At 35.8% G+C, this 21,064-nt stretch overlaps 1 protein-coding gene across 2 annotated transcripts in view; it reads right to left on the minus strand.

Annotated features, from left to right (window-relative positions):
- Positions 1 to 21,064, minus strand: part of PTCHD4 (patched domain containing 4) — a 398,391-nt gene that overhangs the window by 145,676 nt on the left and 231,651 nt on the right. For both annotated transcript variants that reach the window (XM_053708932.1, XM_053708931.1), the window contains exon 2: positions 2,223 to 2,703. In XM_053708932.1, coding sequence (XP_053564907.1) covers positions 2,223 to 2,703 — 481 coding nt within the window. The remainder of the gene's footprint in view (positions 1 to 2,222; positions 2,704 to 21,064) is intronic.

Here is a 21,064-nt window from a genome sequence, read left to right on the forward strand (position 1 = left end):
CATTTTGAAAAATTTCAGATTGTCTATAGTTTGGTAGTGTTGAATCTGAAAAGGTTTTGTTGATAAGTATCACCATGGTTACGTTTTTGGCGCAATATCTCACTGGGGGGTGGGGTTTACACTGTTTAAATAGCCATTTGAAATGTGTGTTTGTTTGTCTGAGGAAGGGGAGTGTGTCCCCGAAACGTCACGCTCTAAGGATTAAATTCACTTGTTAAAAGTCCAGTGAGTGCCTCCTTCTATTCATATATATATATATATATATATATATGGGTTTTTTTTTCGTAGAGAGGGTAATAGCACTCCTGCTTCCTTTGGCTTTAAACAGCCCTCCTTGCCCTGGGTGCACTTCAAGCATAAGTATAGTCAGTAGAAAAGAAGTCACTCACAGGGTCTTGCTTAGAATAAATAAGTAATTACTTATTTATTCTAAGCAAGACCCTGTGAGTGTTGTTTTCTACTGAATATATACAGTATATATATATGTATAGATATACAGTATTTTGTACCAAAAAACATCACATATATATATACTGTATATTTAAAAGAGTAAAAGGGAGCACTGACCCACGGCTAACTATACAGTCTATATTGGACTTCTAAGGTACCGGAAGGATTGCAATGGTATATCTCTTGAAAAGCCTTGGGTGGCGATCATGGTTTGACGCTCTCCTGTTAAGGTAACCTGTTTGTATACTCTTGTGCTCAACACTTTACTGGATAACAATTCCATATTGAGATTGGATGGATGGCTCTTTCCCTTCATTTAGGAACCAAATTGCAATAACGTTTTGCTAGTTTGTGAACATGAACTTTACACAGTGCTATATTGAGATGCTGTGTGTATGAGCCCATATATCTACTTAGGGGCATAATTTGTCACAGTGTTGCAATTTTAATGATTGGAGTCAGTTTTGCAACAACCGTTGTTACTACCTGTGGTTTTAATGTTGCTGTACATTATGTATATAATCATTTTGACAAACTGTCATTTTCTGCTTAGCTTACCTGCTAAAGTGATCTAATTATTAGTAAATAACCTGGTGCTGGAAAATAGTGGTCCGTTTCTTCTTTTTTCTTATACATATAAATATGTATTTATGATTAAATAGAACATATTCTTGTATGTGAAGAACATTGAAATCTGAAATATTCATATTTTCATGTCGGGTTAGCGCACATGAGAATATGCGATTGTGTTTGCGTGTGGGTAGGGTGTTAGTTTTCCCCCCACTTTTTTGCTCCACTGTCTTCTATAGGAGAATACATAAATGCACACACGATATTCTAACTTTGGCTTTTTGCGCTCGTCAAGTTAGTGCGAGAGCGAAAACAGTTTACTTTCAACTCATAATACCAGTGCAACCTGAAGAGCACAAAAGCTGAACTTCTAGTGCAGTTAACGCTCTAGCCCATTTTATTAAAATTGAATAAAAATTATTTTTCATGTTTTAAGGTATTTAAGTGAAAAGAACTCCAAAGTTTGTGTGAGTATATATATATATATATATATATATACACATTATTTATTTATATAATTTATATTTATATATATATATATATATTTATTTATTTATATATATATATAAAATATATATTGTGTGTGTATGTATATTCCATATATACATGTGTATATTTGTATGCATATACTGTACATATATACACACATAAATACTCACGTATACACACACACATATATATATATATATGTATATATATACACACACACACAATATAGCCCTTTCCATTTAAATACCTTGTCATGTACCATATATCGCTAAAGGGTTGTCTGCCGCGCTAAACATTCTCTGGTAATTCTATGTTACCATGGATTTGCAATACCAGGCTGCGTGCTAATCTTGACAAGGTCACCAGATATTGATCGTAATCCCTGCGCTATCAATATCACTTTACTTGTAATCTAGGCCATATTTCTGCTCAAACAATGATGCAATAATAAAATGCAGCAGAATATTCTAACACTTTATTATTGCTCCTTTATATCCATTGAGTGAACATTTGAATTTATTTTAGCTCTTTTTGTTTCTTTTTTTTTACAGTTTTTAACAATCATAATCCTTCCTGAATTCTGAAAGATTGTAATGAATAGCTGTCATTAACAAATGAAAATAAATGTTATTATACATTAGATAACCAATGATATAATTTACCATTCAGTCATTAGGTGTGTCAATCATTTTCTCATGATGATAAATAATTACCCATAGCAAAGAATGGAATTCCCAGCAGAGTCGAATTATATCTTCCATCAGTTACAAAAAATATTCCTGCGGCTGTGAGACTGGAGATACAGATTGTGAGTACTCCCAATATTCCCAGAAAAGGTTTGCTACGGAGGCAGTCTTTCATAGAGCTCGAAATGGTGGCAGCCATAAGAATCAGCATTAAACTCACCACAATTGTACCTCTGGAAAGGTCTATGGTCTTTTGAAAGTCCTTTAACAGGCTGACTGACGTTAAGGTGTATAGCTGGATCTCTGGATGTTCCTCCTGCAGCTGATGCATGAGTGTGCAAAATTCCCTCTCCCATTGTTCACTAATATGGTCCTGGATCACAGAGCCATAATTCTGGAGGTAGTATGTAATTTGGATGGCCCTGGCAGATTTAACTCTTTGATCTTTACTGTTGGGAACTTCTGCAACACCACCAAGCTGGTGTCCAATAAAGCTCTGTCTTCCATCCTACAGAAAGAGAAAATAACCAGTTATTAAAAAGGAACTTTCTCTTATGATGATAAACACAATATTTTGTAATTCCCTTGTGCTGCATATGCCGCTTCAGGAACAGGGGCCAAAGTGTTATGGCAATTGTGGCTTGAATGATATTATAATAAAAAGAAAATCCACATTCTAATACATTAAAGCAGTTTTTTTGTCTTAGCACGTTGTATTCTGCTAATGTGTTTGCATTAATGTTGCATGATCATGTGCTGCTCTAGATGACGATCCAACTTGTGATTGGAGGATATGCGTTGGATGGCTTACCAGCAATATCGTCATGGGAATGGAACACTGACTTGTCATTTTAACACTTTAGTTGCAGAAAATGATGTAATGATGTAAAATAGAGCAGTATGTTTTTCTAAAAAAATATCTCTTTAAAGGGATATTAAATCTGATTTTTTTTTCATGATTCAGATAGAGCATGCAATTTTAATTTTGGTTCAGCACCCTAGGTAGGGCTTGCTGATTAGTGGCTATATTTAGCCACCAATCAGCAAGTGCTACCCAGGTTCTTAATAAAAAATGGACTGGCTCCTAAGCTTACATTCCTGGTTTTTAAATAGAGATAACAAGAGAATGAAGTAAAATTGATAATAGGAGTAAATTAGAAAGTTGCTTAAAATTGCATTATCTATCTGAATCATGAAAGAAAAAATGTGGGTTTAATATACCTTTAACCGCCTTATTTTTTTTTATGACCATGACAGTATAGTCACAACAATCTGCCGCACTTTGAGCAAAATCTGCATGACTTGAAAGCTAATATCATACTATACTGTGATTACTATGATAAATAATATGAACATATCCATTAAATAATGATGATAAATTACTCAATATATACACAATACATTTTGGTGATATTTTTGGAACTAAAAAGTCAAACTAAATCAATATAGATTCTATGGGCTCCATATTTCTTGTTCAATGGTATTTAAAATTAGTTATTTAGTTAATAGTAATCTCTTAATTTATACATACAATGTATTTTATGAATATTTAAATTAAATTATATATATATATATATATATATATATATATATATATGTATATATAGAGGCACACACTCACACGCACAACATGAAATAAAAAATCAGTACTATCTTTATGATCACTCAATATATCCATAACGTTTATGTAAAAAACATTTACAGCACTGGCAAGAACATTTATGTACAGCTCATAGTATTATAGGCTTATTTTAAAGTGAAATACGCTTTAGGACACATGTACTGGATACATATTTTGCAAAACTGTTAACTGCATAGAAGAAAATGATTTTACCATTTAATAACAGATATTTATGCTGACGTACATAAAACTGCAAATAATAAATGTAAGAATTTACTTCTAAAGCAGTTTCAAGAATGTAATGTATTCTTTTTAATAGTTCAGCAAATGCATTGAAGACAAATGTCACATTTCATCAGGGAACACTAAGTATACAATCGTACAGTACGCCTAAACTTACGCAGCCATAATTTCTGCACACTGAATTTATATATGTATACTATCATTAAAAAAAGCTGTAAAATCCTTTACATGTCTCTAGAGCCTGATTTGTTTAAAATATGCTATAAAGTATACTACTGAATGACAGACATAAAATATTGTAGAGAAAATTCCATTCTGCTTTTAAAATATAGTGGGAAATTCATCCTAAAGAGACATTATAGTGCACGTTTTTATTGTGCATGGTACATAGATACCAGTGAGTTTCACCATATTTTCAGTAAATAGCATCAGGGTGTATACAATTAGGGTTGCCAGTGCCACATTGTAGTTTTAAAAGAATACACATAAAAAGATGTGTCAGGGTTCTTATAACATATTATTTCAAACTATCTCTTTAAATGGTGATTTCAAGAGTATCAATATGGATAATTTAATAAAATAGGCTGTTCTCAGAAATAATTAAGAAACATGATACATTTTTTTCTTTGTTCAATCTAAAAGAAAAAAAAGAAAAATGTATTAGTGTTTTCAAATTTGTATTTAGTTTTTTTAAATTGATGATCATGTGCTTAATAAATCAGATTTAACTGAGTTTTCTCTATCAGCCACTGAGCTGTAGGGTCCCAGGGTCTTGATGTACAAATCATGCATTTCCTTAAAGGGATAGGAAAATCTAAATTAAACATGCATGATTCAGATAACACATGTAATTTTAAGACACTTTAAATTCACTTCTATTTTCAGTTTCTTTTTTAGGGGGGGATTCTTTGTTGAAAAATAATATGTACATATCCTACACTACTGGAAGCTAGCTGGTTACTCCTGGCTACACACATTTGTCTCTTGCCATTGGCTGACAAAATGTGTTCATCTAGCTCCCGGTAGTACATTGCTGGTCCTTCAACAAAGGATATCACAAGAATGAAGCAAATTTGGTAATAGAGTTAAATTGGAAAGTTGTTTAATATACTATGCTCTATCTGAATCATGAAAGAAAATGTTTAGATTGTATGTCCCTTTAAAGGGAAACCCTGTTTTTCTTCTTTCTTGATTCACATAAAACATGAAATTTTATACAACTTACCAATTTACTTCTATTATCTAATTTGTTTTATTTTATTGGTTTACTTTGTTTAAAAGGATACCTAGGTATGTTCAGAACTGCTGATTGGTGGCTGCACATATATGCCTTATGTTATTGGCTCATCCGGTGTTCAGCTAGATCCAAGTAATGCATTGTTTCTTCTTCAACAAAGGATACAAAGAGAATGAAGCAAAATAGATAACAGAAGTAAATTGGAAAGTTGTTTAAAGTTGTATTATCTATCTCACTGGGTTTCAAACCTGTCCTCAGTACATCCCTAACAGGTCAGATTTTGAGGATATCTGAAATGGAAAATAATCCGCTAATTAGTAAACATTGTTATTTTACTTGCTCTCATTCAAGGTAATCCTGAAAACCTGGCCTGTTGGGGAGGCCTGAGGACTTGTTTGAAAATCAATGCTCTTTCTGAATCATGAAAAAAAAGGTCAGTGTTTCGTGTACCTTTAAATTTAAACTTATTTTACTTAAAGGGATACTAACCCCAAATTGTTTCTTTCATGATTCAGATATAGCATGCAATTTTAAGCAACTTTCCAATTTACTCCTATTATCAATTTTTCTTTGTTCTAATGTTATCTTGATTTGAAAAAGCAGCAATAAAAGGTTAGGAGCTGCATTTAGCCACAAATCAGCAAGTGGTACCCAAGTGCTGAACAAAAAATGGTCCGGCTCTAAAGCTTACAGCACTGCTTTTTCAAATCAAGATAACATGAGAACAAAAGAAAAATTGATAATAGGAGTAAATTAGAAAAGTGCTTAAAATCTCCTGCTCTATCTGAATCATGAAAGAAAAAAAATTGGGTTTAGTATCCCTTTAAAGGGACATGAAACCCAAAAATGTTCTTTCATGATTCAGACAGAGAATACAATTTTTTCCCCAATTTACTTTATTTAATTTGCTTCCTTCTCTTGTTATCCTTTGCTGAAAGATTTATCTAGGCAAGCTCAGGAGCAGCAGAGAACCTAGGTTCTAGCTGTTGATTGGTGGCTGCATATATATATATAATATATATATGGAAGAAAAAAAAAGGAGGCACCACAATAGTGTGAGATCGTAGATGACAATGACCCCCACACACAATACAGAATCACTTACTAGATTGAAAGCACTTGAGAAGTGCCACAGGTGCAGACTGAACCATTAAAAGCTGTCCAGCGAGCTTATCCTCACGAATGAAGAGCCAGAATATTTGCTTCAGAATCCCAATCACGTACTGGAATCAGATATGAGCCAAACTAGTTTAGAAATCCCACTGTTGGAAGTATTCCGCTCACAACCACTTAGCGAATGTATGTGGAAAATCGGGGTTTGCCCTTAACCAGTATGGAGGATATCTTTTAAACAATAACATCATGTAATATTTGAGATATATACTTTTTCCTTTGTTGAAAGATATTTAGAGTATTTATATCTTTATCACGCATTACCTTTAGGCGCCTTAATTTTTTTCAAATTATATATATGTATATACTGATTGTGATTGGCTCACCCATGTGTTCAGTTAGAAACCATTACTGTATTGCTGCTCCTGCATTGCCCTAAATAAATCAGTAAAACCCACCACCCACCCAACCAACCCCCCCCAAAAAAAGCTATCTAAGTAAACCTAAGCTAACCATTGCCCTGAAAAGGGCAGTTGGATGGGCATTGCCCTTAAAGGGGCATATAGCTCTTTTTTACATTGCCCAAACCCTAAGCTAAAAATAAAACCCACCCAATAAACCCTTAAAAAAAACTTAACACTAACCCCGACGATTCACTTACAGTTTTCGAAGACCGGACATCCATCCTCATCCAGGCTGCAGAAGTCTTCATCGAAGCCGGCAGAAGTCTTCATCAAAGCGGGCAGAAGTCTTCATCCAGACAGCATCTTCTATCTTCATCCATCTGGCGCGGAGCAGGTCCATCTTCAAGACATCCGGCAAGGAGCATCCTCTTCTTCCCATCGCTGCTGTAGAATGAAGTTTCTCTTTAAGTCACGTCATCCAAGATGGCGTCTTCTACATTCCGATTGGCTGATAGAATTCTATCAGCCAACACGAATTAAAGGTGAAAAAATCCTATTGGCTGTTGCAATCAGCCAATAGGATTGAGCTTGCATTCTATTGGCTGATTGGAATAACCAATAGAATGCAAGCTCAATCCTATTGGCTGATTGGATCAGCCAATCACGCATTACCTTTAGGCGCCTTAATTTTTTTCACATTATATATATATACTGATTGTGATTGGCTCACCCATGTGTTCAGTTAGAAACCATTACTGTATTGCTGCTCCTGCATTGCCCTAAATAAATCAGCTTTTTTACCTGTAAAAAAAATACAAACAACCCCAACAGTAAAACCCACCACCCACCCAACCAAACCCCCCAAATAAAAGCCTATCTAAGTAAACCTAAGCTAACCATTGCCCTGAAAAGGGCAGTTGGATGGGCATTGCCCTTAAAGGGGCATATAGCTCTTTTTTATATTGCCCAAACCCTAAGCTAAAAATAAAACCCACCCAATAAACCCTTAAAAAAAACTTAACACTAATCCCCGACGATTCACTTACAGTTTTCGAAGACCGGACATCCATCCTCATCCAGGCGGTAGAAGTCTTCATCGAAGCCGGCAGAAGTCTTCATCAAAGCGGGCAGAAGTCTTCATCCAGACAGCATCTTCTATCTTCATCCGGCAAGGAGCATCCTCTTCTTCCCATCGCTGCTGTAGAATGAAGTTTCTCTTTAAGTCACGTCATCCAAGATGGCGTCTTCTACATTTCGATTGGCTGATAGAATTCTATCAGCCAACACGAATTAAAGGTGAAAAAATCCTATTGGCTGTTGCAATCAGCCAATAGGATTGAGCTTGCATTCTATTGGCTGATTGGAATAACCAATAGAATGCAAGCTCAATCCTATTGGCTGATTGGATCAGCCAATCACGCATTACCTTTAGGCGCCTTAATTTTTTTCACATTATATATATATACTGATTGTGATTGGCTCACCCATGTGTTCAGTTAGAAACCATTACTGTATTGCTGCTCCTGCATTGCCCTAAATAAATCAGCTTTTTTACCTGTAAAAAAATACAAACAACCCCAACAGTAAAACCCACCACCCACCCAACCAAACCCCCCAAATAAAAGCCTATCTAAGTAAACCTAAGCTAACCATTGCCCTGAAAAGGGCAGTTGGATGGGCATTGCCCTTAAAGGGGCATATAGCTCTTTTTTATATTGCCCAAACCCTAAGCTAAAAATAAAACCCACCCAATAAACCCTTAAAAAAAACTTAACACTAATCCCCGACGATTCACTTACAGTTTTCGAAGACCGGACATCCATCCTCATCCAGGCGGTAGAAGTCTTCATCGAAGCCGGCAGAAGTCTTCATCAAAGCGGGCAGAAGTCTTCATCCAGACAGCATCTTCTATCTTCATCCGGCAAGGAGCATCCTCTTCTTCCCATCGCTGCTGTAGAATGAAGTTTCTCTTTAAGTCACGTCATCCAAGATGGCGTCTTCTACATTTCGATTGGCTGATAGAATTCTATCAGCCAACACGAATTAAAGGTGAAAAAATCCTATTGGCTGTTGCAATCAGCCAATAGGATTGAGCTTGCATTCTATTGGCTGATTGGAATAACCAATAGAATGCAAGCTCAATCCTATTGGCCGGATGGATGAAGATAGAAGATGCCATCTGGATGAAGACTTCTGCCCGCTTGGATGAAGACTTCTGCCAGCTTTGATGAGGACTTCTGCCCGCTTGGATGAAGACTTCTGTTGCCTGGATGAGGATGGATGTCCGGTCTTCGAAAACTGTAAGTGGATCGTCGAGGGTTAGTGTTAGGTTCTTTTAAGGGTTTATTGGGAGGGTTTTATTTTTAGATTAGGGTTTGGGCAATGTAAAAGAGCTAAATGCCCTTTTAAGGGCAATGCCCATCCAAATGCCCTTTTCAGGGCAATGGTTAGCTTAGGTTTATTTAGAAAGGTTTTTATTTGGGGTTTTTATTTGGGGTTTGGTTGGGTGGGTGGTGGGTTTTACTGTTGGGGGGTGTTTGTATTTTTTTAAACAGGTAAAAGAGCTGATTTCTTTTACAGGTACATTTGTATTTATTCTAACTAGGTAGCTAGTAAATAGTTAATAACTATTTACTAACTAGTCTACCTAGTTAAAATGCATACCATCTTACCTGTGAAATAAAAATAAAACCTAAGATAGATACAATATTACTATTAGTCATATTGTCATGGAGCTAGCTTAGTTGTTTTTTTTTACAGTTAAGTATTTAGTTTTAAATAGGTATTATTTAGGTAATAATTGTAAGTTCAATTTAGATTTATTTTAATTATATTTAAGTTAGGGGTGTTAGGGTTAGATTTAGGCTTAGGGTTACGTTAGGGTTAGGTTTAGGGGTTAATATATTTATTTAGTGTTAGTGATGTGGGAGGCCAGAGGTTTAGGGGTTAATAACTTTAGTATAGTGGCGGCGACATTAGGGGCGGCAGATTAGGGGTTATAATGTAGGTGGCGGCAATATCGGGAGCGGCAGATTAGGGGTTAATAGTTTTATTTAGGTGGCGGTGATGTTAGGGGCAGCAGATTAGGGGTTAATAACTGTAATGTAGGTGGCAACAATGTTATGGGCAGCAGATTAGTGGTGTTTAGACGTGTTTTTTATGTTAGGGTGTTAGGTTTAAACGTAACTTTTTCTTTCCCCATAGACATCAATGGGGTTGCGTTACGGAGCTTTTGTTTCCGCGATCGCAGTTGTTAAGCTTTTTTTTAACTGACTCGCCCCAATGATGTCTATGGGGAAATCGTGCACGAGCACGTCAAAACACTGCTTGTATTTGGGTGAGGTATGGAGCTCAACGCAACCATATCGCCCGCACAAGCAAGGTTTTACAAAACCTGTAATAGCAGCGCTATAGGGAGGTTAATAACCGCCACTTTTGTGGCAGTCGTTAATTTCCCTATAGTGCTCAAAACTCGTAATCTAGCTGAATGTTATTTATGTGACACACATGAACTAGCACTGTCTAACTGTGAAAAATTGTCAAAATGCACTGAGATAGGAGGCAATTTTTACCAGTTTAGAAATTAGTTTGAGCCTACATAGGTTTAGCTTTAAGCAAAAGAATACCAAGAGAACAAAGCAAATTTTATGATAAAAGTAAATTGGAATGTTGCTTAACATTGCATGCCCTATCTGAATCAAGAAAGTTTAATTTTGACTAGACTGTCCCTTTAACCAACAATGCTACTTTTTTAAACTAGATGGTAAAGTTTATGGTGCAACTTCTGGCACAGTATATTTGACAATATGGTTTATTTAACACATAGCAAAGTTCTGAAACCAAAAAGTAATTATTATTTTTTTACAACTACGTACCCAGTATATACAATGAAAGATACTGCCGCTGCTCATGCATATAGAGTTTATTGTGTGCTTTATTTTAGGCTTTCTGTTTCATTTAGCTAGAATGTAATATCAAACCATGGGCTAATATAGTCCAATAAACCCTTCAGATGATTGCGTTGTACCATATTAGCCAATAAAACAAAGAACATGAAAAACATGGGGAATGTAAATGGAATAGTCTGTGTTCCTGATGACTAATTATACCAGCTGAATAGTATTAAATTGGGAATTATTCATATTGGTATACAAATGAAATAACTGATTTTGCCTATTAAAATTGCGATACCTACGTATATTTATAATTTCAATACTTTGTGAAGAAAGAGATGGGTCCTGCAGGTTTAGCCATTTGAATGGGCTTTTACTTGAAAATAATGGGTTGTGGTTAGGGATGGGTGAATGTTTCTAAAAACTAAAACTTTAAAACAAATTTTGATACATTTGTTTGTTCAAATTTTGAATGTTTATATAACATTCTAACATTCTATTTTCTAATTTGCGTTTTTGAATTTTTCAATAACATTCGAAAATATTTGTTCAAATAATAGAATGTTTAGCTATGTATTTTATCACATTCAATTTTCGAAAATGTAATATTCAAATTCAAAATAGTATTTCTAGTCTACAACTGTGTTTTATAAATATAATATTCAAGTTAGAATTCGAAATAGTATTTCTAGTCTACAACTGTGTTTTATAAATATAATATTCGAATTTGTATATTCGATTTATTATGAATATTCAAATTTGAAAGGACATTCGAATTAGAAAGTGACATTCAAATTCGAAAGTGACATTCGAAAACTGAAAATAAGATTCGATTATTGAATTTTTAAGAATACTCGTTCTTATCAAGATTCGATTATGTAAATTGAATTTCTACAATAACATTCGTTCTAACATTTGAATTTTAATATAAACACATTCGCCCATCCCTAGTTGTGGTTTCAGTGAGCAAATAAAGCTAGTTCAAGGGATAACACATTTTAAAGTACAATGTCCCTTTAAGCCTACACTTCAAGAAAACACAGGCCACCTCCATTGGGCTTTTGAAAAAATTGTTGAAAAGTATTTGTTCCACATAAAAAAAAGTTTTCTGCTATATTCCACTTCTTGGATATTACAGACAAAATTGCATTTAAAAACAATAGGCTTAAAGGGAAATTATGCACAAATGCTAAATCACTTGAAAACGATGCAGCATAGCTGTAAAAAAATGACTAGAAAATATCACATGAACATCTCTTTGATATTTTACCTTAAATTTTCCTCAGTAGCCACTTCCCACTATAAATGGAGTTTAAGTAGCAAATCAGGATGCTAGTCCTTTATTTCCCTTTATTTCAGGAAGTTTACTATGAAATCTCATGAGATTACAGTATATTATGTGGGGGTTTTTTGTTTGTTTTTTACTGTGCAGATGACAGTAAAAAAAAAAGTAGATGTTGATAACACAGTTCTCTGGTGAGCTGAAGACATTTGGAGCTAACATTTTGTTCCTTTTTACAAAGAGATGTTCATACGTTTTTTCTTGTTAGCTTTTTATAGCATCACTTACGGCTAGATTTAGAGTTTGGTGTTAGCCGTCAAAACCAGCATTAGAGGCTCCTAACGCTGGTTTTGGGCTACCGCTGGTATTTAGAGTCAGTCAGGAAAGGGTCTAACGCTCACTTTGCAGCTGTGACTTTTCCATACCGCAGATCCCCCTACGCCATTTGCGTATCCTATCTTTTCAATGGGATCTTTCTAACGCTGGTATTTAGAGTCTTGGCTGAAGTGAGCGTTAGAAATCTAACGACATAACTCCAGCCACAGAAAAAAGTCAAGAGTTAAGAGCTTTATGGACTAACGCCGGTTCATAAAGCTCTTAACTACTATGCTCTAAAGTACACTAACACCCATAAACTACCTATGTACCCCTAAACCGAGGCCCCCCCACATCGCCGCCACTCTAATAAATTTTTTTAACCCCTAATCTGCCAACCGCACACCGCCGCAACCTACGTTATCCCTATGTACCCCTAATCTGCTGCCCCTAACACCGCCGACCCCTATATTATATTTATTAACCCCTAATCTGCCGCCACCAACATCGCTGCTACCTTACCTACAATTAACCCCTAATCTGCCGACCGGACCTCACCGCTACTATATCAAAGTTATTAACCCCTAATCCGCCTCACTCCGGCAACAATAACCCTATAATAAATAGTATTAACCCCTAATCTGCCCTCCCTAACATCGCCGACACCTAACTTCAAGTATTAACCCCTAATCTGCCGACCGGACCTCACTGCTACTATAATAAATGTATAAACCCCTAAAGCTAAGTCTTACCCTAACACTAACACCCCCCTAAATTAAATATAATTTAAATCTTACAAAATAAATTAACTCTTATTATATAAATTATTCCTATTTAAAGCTAAATACTTACCTGTAAAATAAACCCTAATATAGCTACAATATAAATTATAATTATATTGTAGCTATTTTAGGATTTATATTTATTTTACAGGCAACTTTGTATTTATTTTAACCAGGTACAATAGCTATTAAATAGTTAAGAACTATTTAATAGCTACCTAGTTAAAATAATTACAAAATTACCTGTAAAATAAATCCTAACCTAAGTTACAATTAAACCTAACACTACACTATCAATAAATTAATTAAATAAAATACCTACAATTAAATCTAACACTACACTATCAATAAATTAATTACATGAAATACCTACAAATAAATACAATTAAATAAACTAACTAAAGTACAAAAAATAAAAAAAGCTAAGTTACAAAAATAGAAAAAATAATTACAAACATAATAAAAATATTACAACAATTTTAAGCTAATTACACCTACTCTAAGCCCCCTAATAAAATAACAAAGCCCCCCAAAATAAAAAAATGCCCTACTCTATTCTAAAATTAAAATAGAAAAGCTCTTTTACCTTACCAGCCCTTAAAAGGGCCTTTTGCGGGGCATGACCCAAAGAATTCAGCTCTTTTGCCTGTAAAAATAAACACAATACCCCCCCCCAACATTACAACCCACCACCCACATACCCCTAATCTAACCCAAACCCCCCTTAAATAAACCTAACACTAAGCCCCTGAAGATCTTCCTACCTTATCTTCACCATGCCAGGTATCACCGATCCGTCCAGGCTCCGAAATCTTCATCCAAGCCCAAGCGGGGGCTGGAGATCCATCATCCAGCTGAAGTCTTCTATCAAGCGGCAAGAAGAAGTCCAGAAGAGGCTCCAAAGTCTTCATCCTATCCGGGCAGAAGAGGAGATCCGGACCGGCAACCATCTTCATCCAAGCGGCATCTTCTATCTTCATCCGATGACGAGCGGCTCCATCTTGAAGACCTCCGGCGCGGATCCATCCTCTTCTTCCGACGTCCTAAGTCCGAATGAAGGTTACTTTAAATGACATCATCCAAGATGGCATCCCTCGAATAAGCCAATCAGATTGAGCTTGCATTCTATTGGCTGTTCCGATCAGCCAATAGAATGCGAGCTCAATCTGATTGGATCAGCCAATTGGATTGAACTTGAATCTGATTGGCTGATTCCATCAGCCAATCAGATTTTTCCTACCTTAATTCCGATTGGAATTCGAGGGACGCCATCTTGGATGGCGTCATTTAAAGGAACCTTCATTCGGACTTAGGACGTCGGAAGAAGAGCATGGATCCGCGCCGGAGGTCTTCAAGATGGAGCCGCTCGTCATCGAATGAAGATAGAAGATGCCACTTGGATGAAGATGGTTGCCGGTCCGGATCTCCTCTTCTGCCCGGAAAGGATGAAGACTTTGGAGCCTCTTCTGGACTTCTTCTTGCCGCTTGATACAAGACTTCAGCCGGATGATGGATCTCCACCCCCCGCTTGGGCTTGGATGAAGATTTCGGAGCCTGGACGGATCGGTGATAAATGGCATGGTGAAGAGAAGGTAGGAAGATCTTCAGGGGCTTAGTGTTAGGTTTATTTAAGGGGGTTTGGGTTAGATTAGGGGTATGTGGGTGGTGGGTTGTAATGTTGGGGGGGTATTGTATGTTTTTTTTTACAGGCAAAAGAGCTGAATTCTTTGGGGCATGCCCCGCAAAAGGCCCTTTTAAGGGCTGGTAAGGTAAAAGAGCTTTTCTATTTTAAATTTTAGAATAGGGTAGGGCATTTTTTTATTTTGGGGGGCTTTGTTATTTTATTAGGGGGCTTAGAGTAGGTGTAATTAGCTTAAAATTGTTGTAATATTTTTATTATGTTTGTAATTAATTTTTTTATTTTTTGTAACTTAGCTTTTTTTTATTTTTTGTACTTTAGTTAGTTTATTTAATTGTATTTATTTGTAGGTATTTTATTTAATTAATTTATTGATAGTGTAGTGTTAGGTTTAATTGTAACTTAGGTTAGGATTTATTTTACAGGTAATTTTGTAATTATTGTAACTAGGTAGCTATTAAATAGTTATTAACTTTTTAATAGCTGTTGTACCTGGTTAAAATAATTACAAAGTTGCCTGTAAAATAAATATTATTCCTAAAATAGCTACAATATAATTATAATTTATATTGTAGCTATATTAGGGTTATTTTACAGGTAAGTATTTAGCTTTAAATAGGAATACGCTATTTAATAAGAGTTAATTTATTTCGTTAGATTTAAATTATATTTAACTTAGGGGGGTGTTAGTGTTAGGGTTAGACTTAGCTTTAGGGGTTAATACATTTATTAGAGTAGCGTTGAGGTCGGTCGGCAGATTAGGGGTTAATACTTGAAGTTAGGTGTCAGCGATGTTAGGGAGGGCAGATTAGAGGTTAATACTATTTATTATAGGGTTAGTGAGGCGGATTAGGGGTTAATACATTTATTATAGTAGCGGTGAGGTCCGGTCGGCAGATTAGGGGTTAATTATTGTAGGTAGCTGGCGGCGACGTTGTGGGGGGCAGATTAGGGGTTAATAAATATAATATAGGGATCTGCGGTGTTAGGGGCAGCAGATTAGGGGTACATAGGTATAATGTAGGTTGCGGCGGTGTACGGAGCGGCAGTTTAGGGGTTAAAAAAAATATGCAGGGGTCAGCGATAGCGGGGTCGGCAGATTAGGGGTTAATGAGTGTAAGGTTAGGGGTGTTTAGACTCGGGGTACATGTTAGGGTGTTAGGTGCAGACTTAGAAAATGTTTCCCCATAGGAAACAATGGGGCTGCGTTAAGAGCTGAACGCTGCTTTTTTGCAGGTGTTAGGTTTTTTTTCAGCTCAAACTGCCCCATTGTTTTCTATGGGGGAATCGTGCACGAGCACGTTTTTGAAGCTGGCCACTTCCGTAAGCACCGCTGGTATTTAGAGTTGCAATGGCGGTAAATATGCTATACGCTCCCTTTTTGGAGCCTAACGCAGGCCTTCTGTGAACTCTAAATACCAGCGGTATTTAAAAGGTGCGGGGGAAAAAAAGCCAGACAAAACTCTAAATCTAGCCGATTGTGATTTAGCATATACGTAGCATGCCCTTTTAACTGAACATCCTTCTATCTAAATCATCTGAAAAAACTAACAGAAGGACCAAACAAAAAGGATCTAAAAGTGGTTTGTGGTATCTAGTAAATAACACACTTTAATAGTAGCCAAAAGCCCACTCACAAAAGTTTATCGCCGAGGTACACTGTTAGCACACAGTCAAAATGAAGTAATGGTACCGGTATCCATAGATGACTCCTGTTGGTTTGCTTGGATCTACAACTCTGACTGATATGTAGCGGTGTCCTCATCCAATTTACCCCGCATCAGTTCATATATTTAAAAGTCCAAGGTAAATACACATTACACAAGCAGTTCTTGTGAACTGCTTGTGCAATGCCACCCCCTGCAGATTTGCGGCCAATCACAGGGGGTGTCAATCCTATACGATAGGGCGGATTGATGTCCTCGGCCTCAGAGCAGGCGGACCAGTTATGGAGCTTCATAACTGCTGTTTCCGGCAGCCCCTTAGAGGGACACAAAACCTTAACAGTCCTTAAAGGGACACAATACCCCAAAATTTTCTTTCATGAGCAAACAATTTTAAACAACTTTCTATTATCAATTTTGCTTTATTCTCTTTGTATCCTTTATTGAAGGAGCAAAAGTGCACTACTGGGAGCTAGCTGAACACATCAGTAAGCTAATGAGAAGATAAATGAGAAGATATGAGATATATGTGAAGCCACCAATCAGCAGCTAGATCCCAGCTCCTGAGGCTACCTAAGTATTCTTTTCAACAAAGAATACCAAGAACAAAGCAAATTAGATAATAGTAGTAAATTGGAAAGTTGTTTAAAATTGTATGCTCTATCTGAATCATGAAAAAAATTTTTGGGGGGGTTTTCATGTCCCTTTAAAGCTTATGGGATCTAATTACAGTTGATATTAAGAAAATATAGGACAGCATATAGCGTATTGTAAACTCACTCCTGCGCTTTGTATAAGTGTATACAACAATCATGCATAACTGTGTGGAGAAGAGGGACTTAAAGGGACACTGAACCAAAAAAAAATTATTTCGTGATTCAGATAGAGTAGGCATTTTTAAGCAACTTTCTAATTTACTCCTATTATCAATTTTTCTTTGTTCTCTTGCTATCTTTATTTGAAAAAGAAGGCATCTAAGCTTTTTTTTTGGCTCAGACCTCTGGACAGCACTTTTTTATTGGTGGATGAATTTATCCACCAATCAGCAAGGACAACCCAGGTTGCTTACCAAAAATGGTCCGGCATCAAAACTTACATTCTTGCATTTCAAATAAAGATACCAAGAGAATAAAGAAAATTTGATAATAGGAGTAAATTAGAAAGTTGCTTAAATTTTTTGTGATTTTCATTCTGAATCACAAACGAAAAAATTTGGGTTCAGTGTCCCTTTAAGAGGGCAATTTGCCCCTTCTTTGTCTAAGCATATGTCTACCCTTTACGTTACTCTTTTGATGCCAGTAAGACACCATTTTTTAAACGATGTACAGCTTGTGTGTAACAAACTACTCTCTCCTGTAGCAGTTACCACACTGATATTATTTTGCTTGGGGCAAGTTATGCTTTTTGCAGACACTCATGCTTATTTTTCCACCCTCTTTACAATACGTTTGTGGGGTCATTTTCCAATTAGTGGTTTGAATTATGATTACTGATTTCTACTGCAAACAGCTTGATATGTAGCTAAGATTTGAATAATGACCTATGGCATTTGGTGTCGAACACCTGATGATTTTTAATATAATGCAAGCAAAGAGTACACAAGCAAGATGTAATCTTGTAGATTTAAAGGGGCAATGTAATTTGTGCTAGATTACAAGTGGAGTACATAATATCGCTTTGGCGAAAGCAAATTTTTCACTCCATTTAGTAATACAAGTTAGGTGCAATACGAAAGCGATCTCACGTTTGCATGGCACAGAAGGTTTGCGCTCATGAGAGCGCGCTTCCATAGGCTCCAATGGAAGACACGGCATGAGAATCGGCACAGCAAACGGAGTAAGTCGCACATCGATGGGCAGCAGATTTAAATATATATGTAAATGAATATATAGATATATATTAATGTGTTTATATGTATATACACACATATTAACATAAATATATATGTTTATAAGCATATATATGAAATAAGAATGCTGTCAAAAGGGCAAGCGTGTGTGATACATATACGTATATATATTTACTGAGAAGACACAGTCCCCATAGACCGCAATGTAAAGGCATTTTTCAGTGCTGTTTTTTTCTAACACTCCACATCCGTTAAATTTAAACCCTAAAAACTGCATTGTGCAGTTATTTTTAATAAAGAAAATACAATTTACTTTAATTTGGGGACAATTGGGGCACTTTTTAAAAATTAACCAGAGATCTAATCTCTGGTTAATTTTCAGAGCTTGCAGTATCAATTATCTTGCGCCAGTAAACGGGCATTTTGCGGTTTACAGGCGCGCAATAAATTAGCTCTCCACTTGTAATATAGCCCTATATACATATTTTTTAATATCAATATAGTATTTCCAATATGATAAACCCTTTTAGGTTACAAACACTCTTAATAAATTGAAATGAAAAGACAGAGACGTATGCATGATCCCCTTTTGCTGAACCTCTCCATCAATTATGAATACATTTGAAGTCTCTAAGCTTGCAAATCCTATGTTTTACAATAGAAATAATCACTTTGTATATCGCATTTTTATTGAGGAATAGTGAAGTCCAAAGAATCTATGGGAATCCGCCCAAAGCATACACGTATATGCTGAGTCTTATGTTTTGCTAATTGATCTCAGCAATCTTGGTACAAGCCCGGCAGATGATCCAGCCTGAAGACATTTACACATTTTAAAAATGATTTCCAAAGTAAAACATAAGCAGATTCCCTTGCAGTTATTTTCTTTGGAGCTAAAGAGATAGTGGTACGTCCTTTCTTTTATTTCATATTAAAAAAAAACCTGATTCTTGATTTGTTAAAGGAACAGTTAAAGGGGCAGTCTACACCAGAATTTGTATTGTTTTAAAAGATAGATAATCCCTTTATTACCCATTCCCCAGTTTTGCATAACCAACACAGTTTTTTACTTTTTACCTCTGTGATTACCTTGTATCTAAGCCTTTTGTTACAGCCCCCTGATCACATGATTTTTATTTATTATCTATTAATTTGCATTTGATCCAACTAGTGCAGTGTCTGCCACAACCCCCAGGCGTGAGCACAATGTTATATATATGGCCCGCATGAACTAGCAGTCTCCTGTTGTGAAAAGCTAATATAAAAGCATGTGATAAGAGGCTGTCTATAGTGGCTTAGAAACTGGCAGACATTTAGAGTTTAAATGTTATAAAGTATATTAATATAACAATGTTGGTTGTACAAAGCTGGGAAATGGGAAGTAAAGGCGTTATCTTTTTAAACAATAAACATTTTAGTGTTTACTGTCCCTTTAATTATGTGTATAAAAAAACTGCAATATTCTTTCTTCTTTTTTTTCCTTATTCCTGTAAATTAGCTCTGAAAATTATGGATTTATCAATTCTGCTGTGTTTTAAAAAAAGTAATGGGCGTGACTATGTTGAAAAGGTGTGTAAACAATGGCTTGTGGAATACAGCAATGCTAGATTCACTTTTTAACAGGGGTTTAAGCATCTTTAACATTGTTATATTCCAAAGTACTTTAAAGAAACTAAAACTAAACATTATAGTTCTTCAATATTTCAAATATATTTTAAAACACAAATATAATACATCATTATAGCGATCATTTGCTATGGGGCCTACAATTTGTTTTGCAATCTAGGAGATATACCCTTTGTAAAGCCTCACGATATTTATATCTTATCTCCTTTGCTGTAGCCAGTTAGATAAAAGCTAAAAAAAAATGAGCCCCTGCTCCGATCAAGCAAACCACATGTAGCATTTTTCAGGGTTAGTTTGTTGGATCCTCCAGTCTTTCTGGGGGGCAGTAGAAAAAAACCCCCATAACTTTCAGTGGTAAATTACTGAAAATGCTGACAAAATAAATAATAAAATTACACTGAAAAGTTTTTTTTTGTTTTTGTTCCACATAATTACGGAGAAAAATACATTGTGTTAGTGTCTTTTTAAGCCAAATTATAAACTATATGGCCCATTTCCCCTGCACTGATTAAATAGATGTTTTAAATAATGTTAGTAATGCATGCTTGTTGTAATACAAAACAAATAAATAATTTACAAGACAGATCTCTATATACAAGGGATTTTCATTAAGATATAACAGTGCCTGCTGGGACTATCACAGCTTAATGAATAATTCAATAAAGATCAAAGCAACCATTCAGACCATTAATTGAGGAAAACTCCCACTGACAGCTTCTGAGTGATTTAACCCTAGAGTGCATAACAGATAACAGCAAATAGCAGGGAAATAAATCCCTGCCCTGGCTGGCATACATCTAAATTAAAGGGACATTGCAAACATCTTTTATAGATGATCCATTTACATGTCCAATCTGGGAGTTCAGAGATTTTCAGACTCCTAACCAAGCCTCAAAAATTTAGATGTACATACGCGTTTACAGACTGCTGCTGGCTCCTATCTTTGGAAGGCGGGAGGGGGGAGTGTCTGCTCTTCCTATTTTCCCAGCGCATTTCAGAGGGTGTCCCAACCTAACCTCATCAACAGAGCTAAACTGGAAGCTTCTAAGTAAATTTTTAAAAGGTTTTATACTGGATTTTTATATCAGTATCTGTGTCAACATTTGGCCTCTCACTATACCTTTAAGTCAAGTTCTCCTCCCAATCTCAATCCTATTTAAACACCTCTTCTCCCAGAAATCATTGCTTGATTATTGAAAGA

This window comes from Bombina bombina, chromosome 4 (assembly GCF_027579735.1).
Source record: "Bombina bombina isolate aBomBom1 chromosome 4, aBomBom1.pri, whole genome shotgun sequence".
Classification (NCBI taxonomy): Eukaryota; Metazoa; Chordata; class Amphibia; order Anura; family Bombinatoridae; genus Bombina; species Bombina bombina.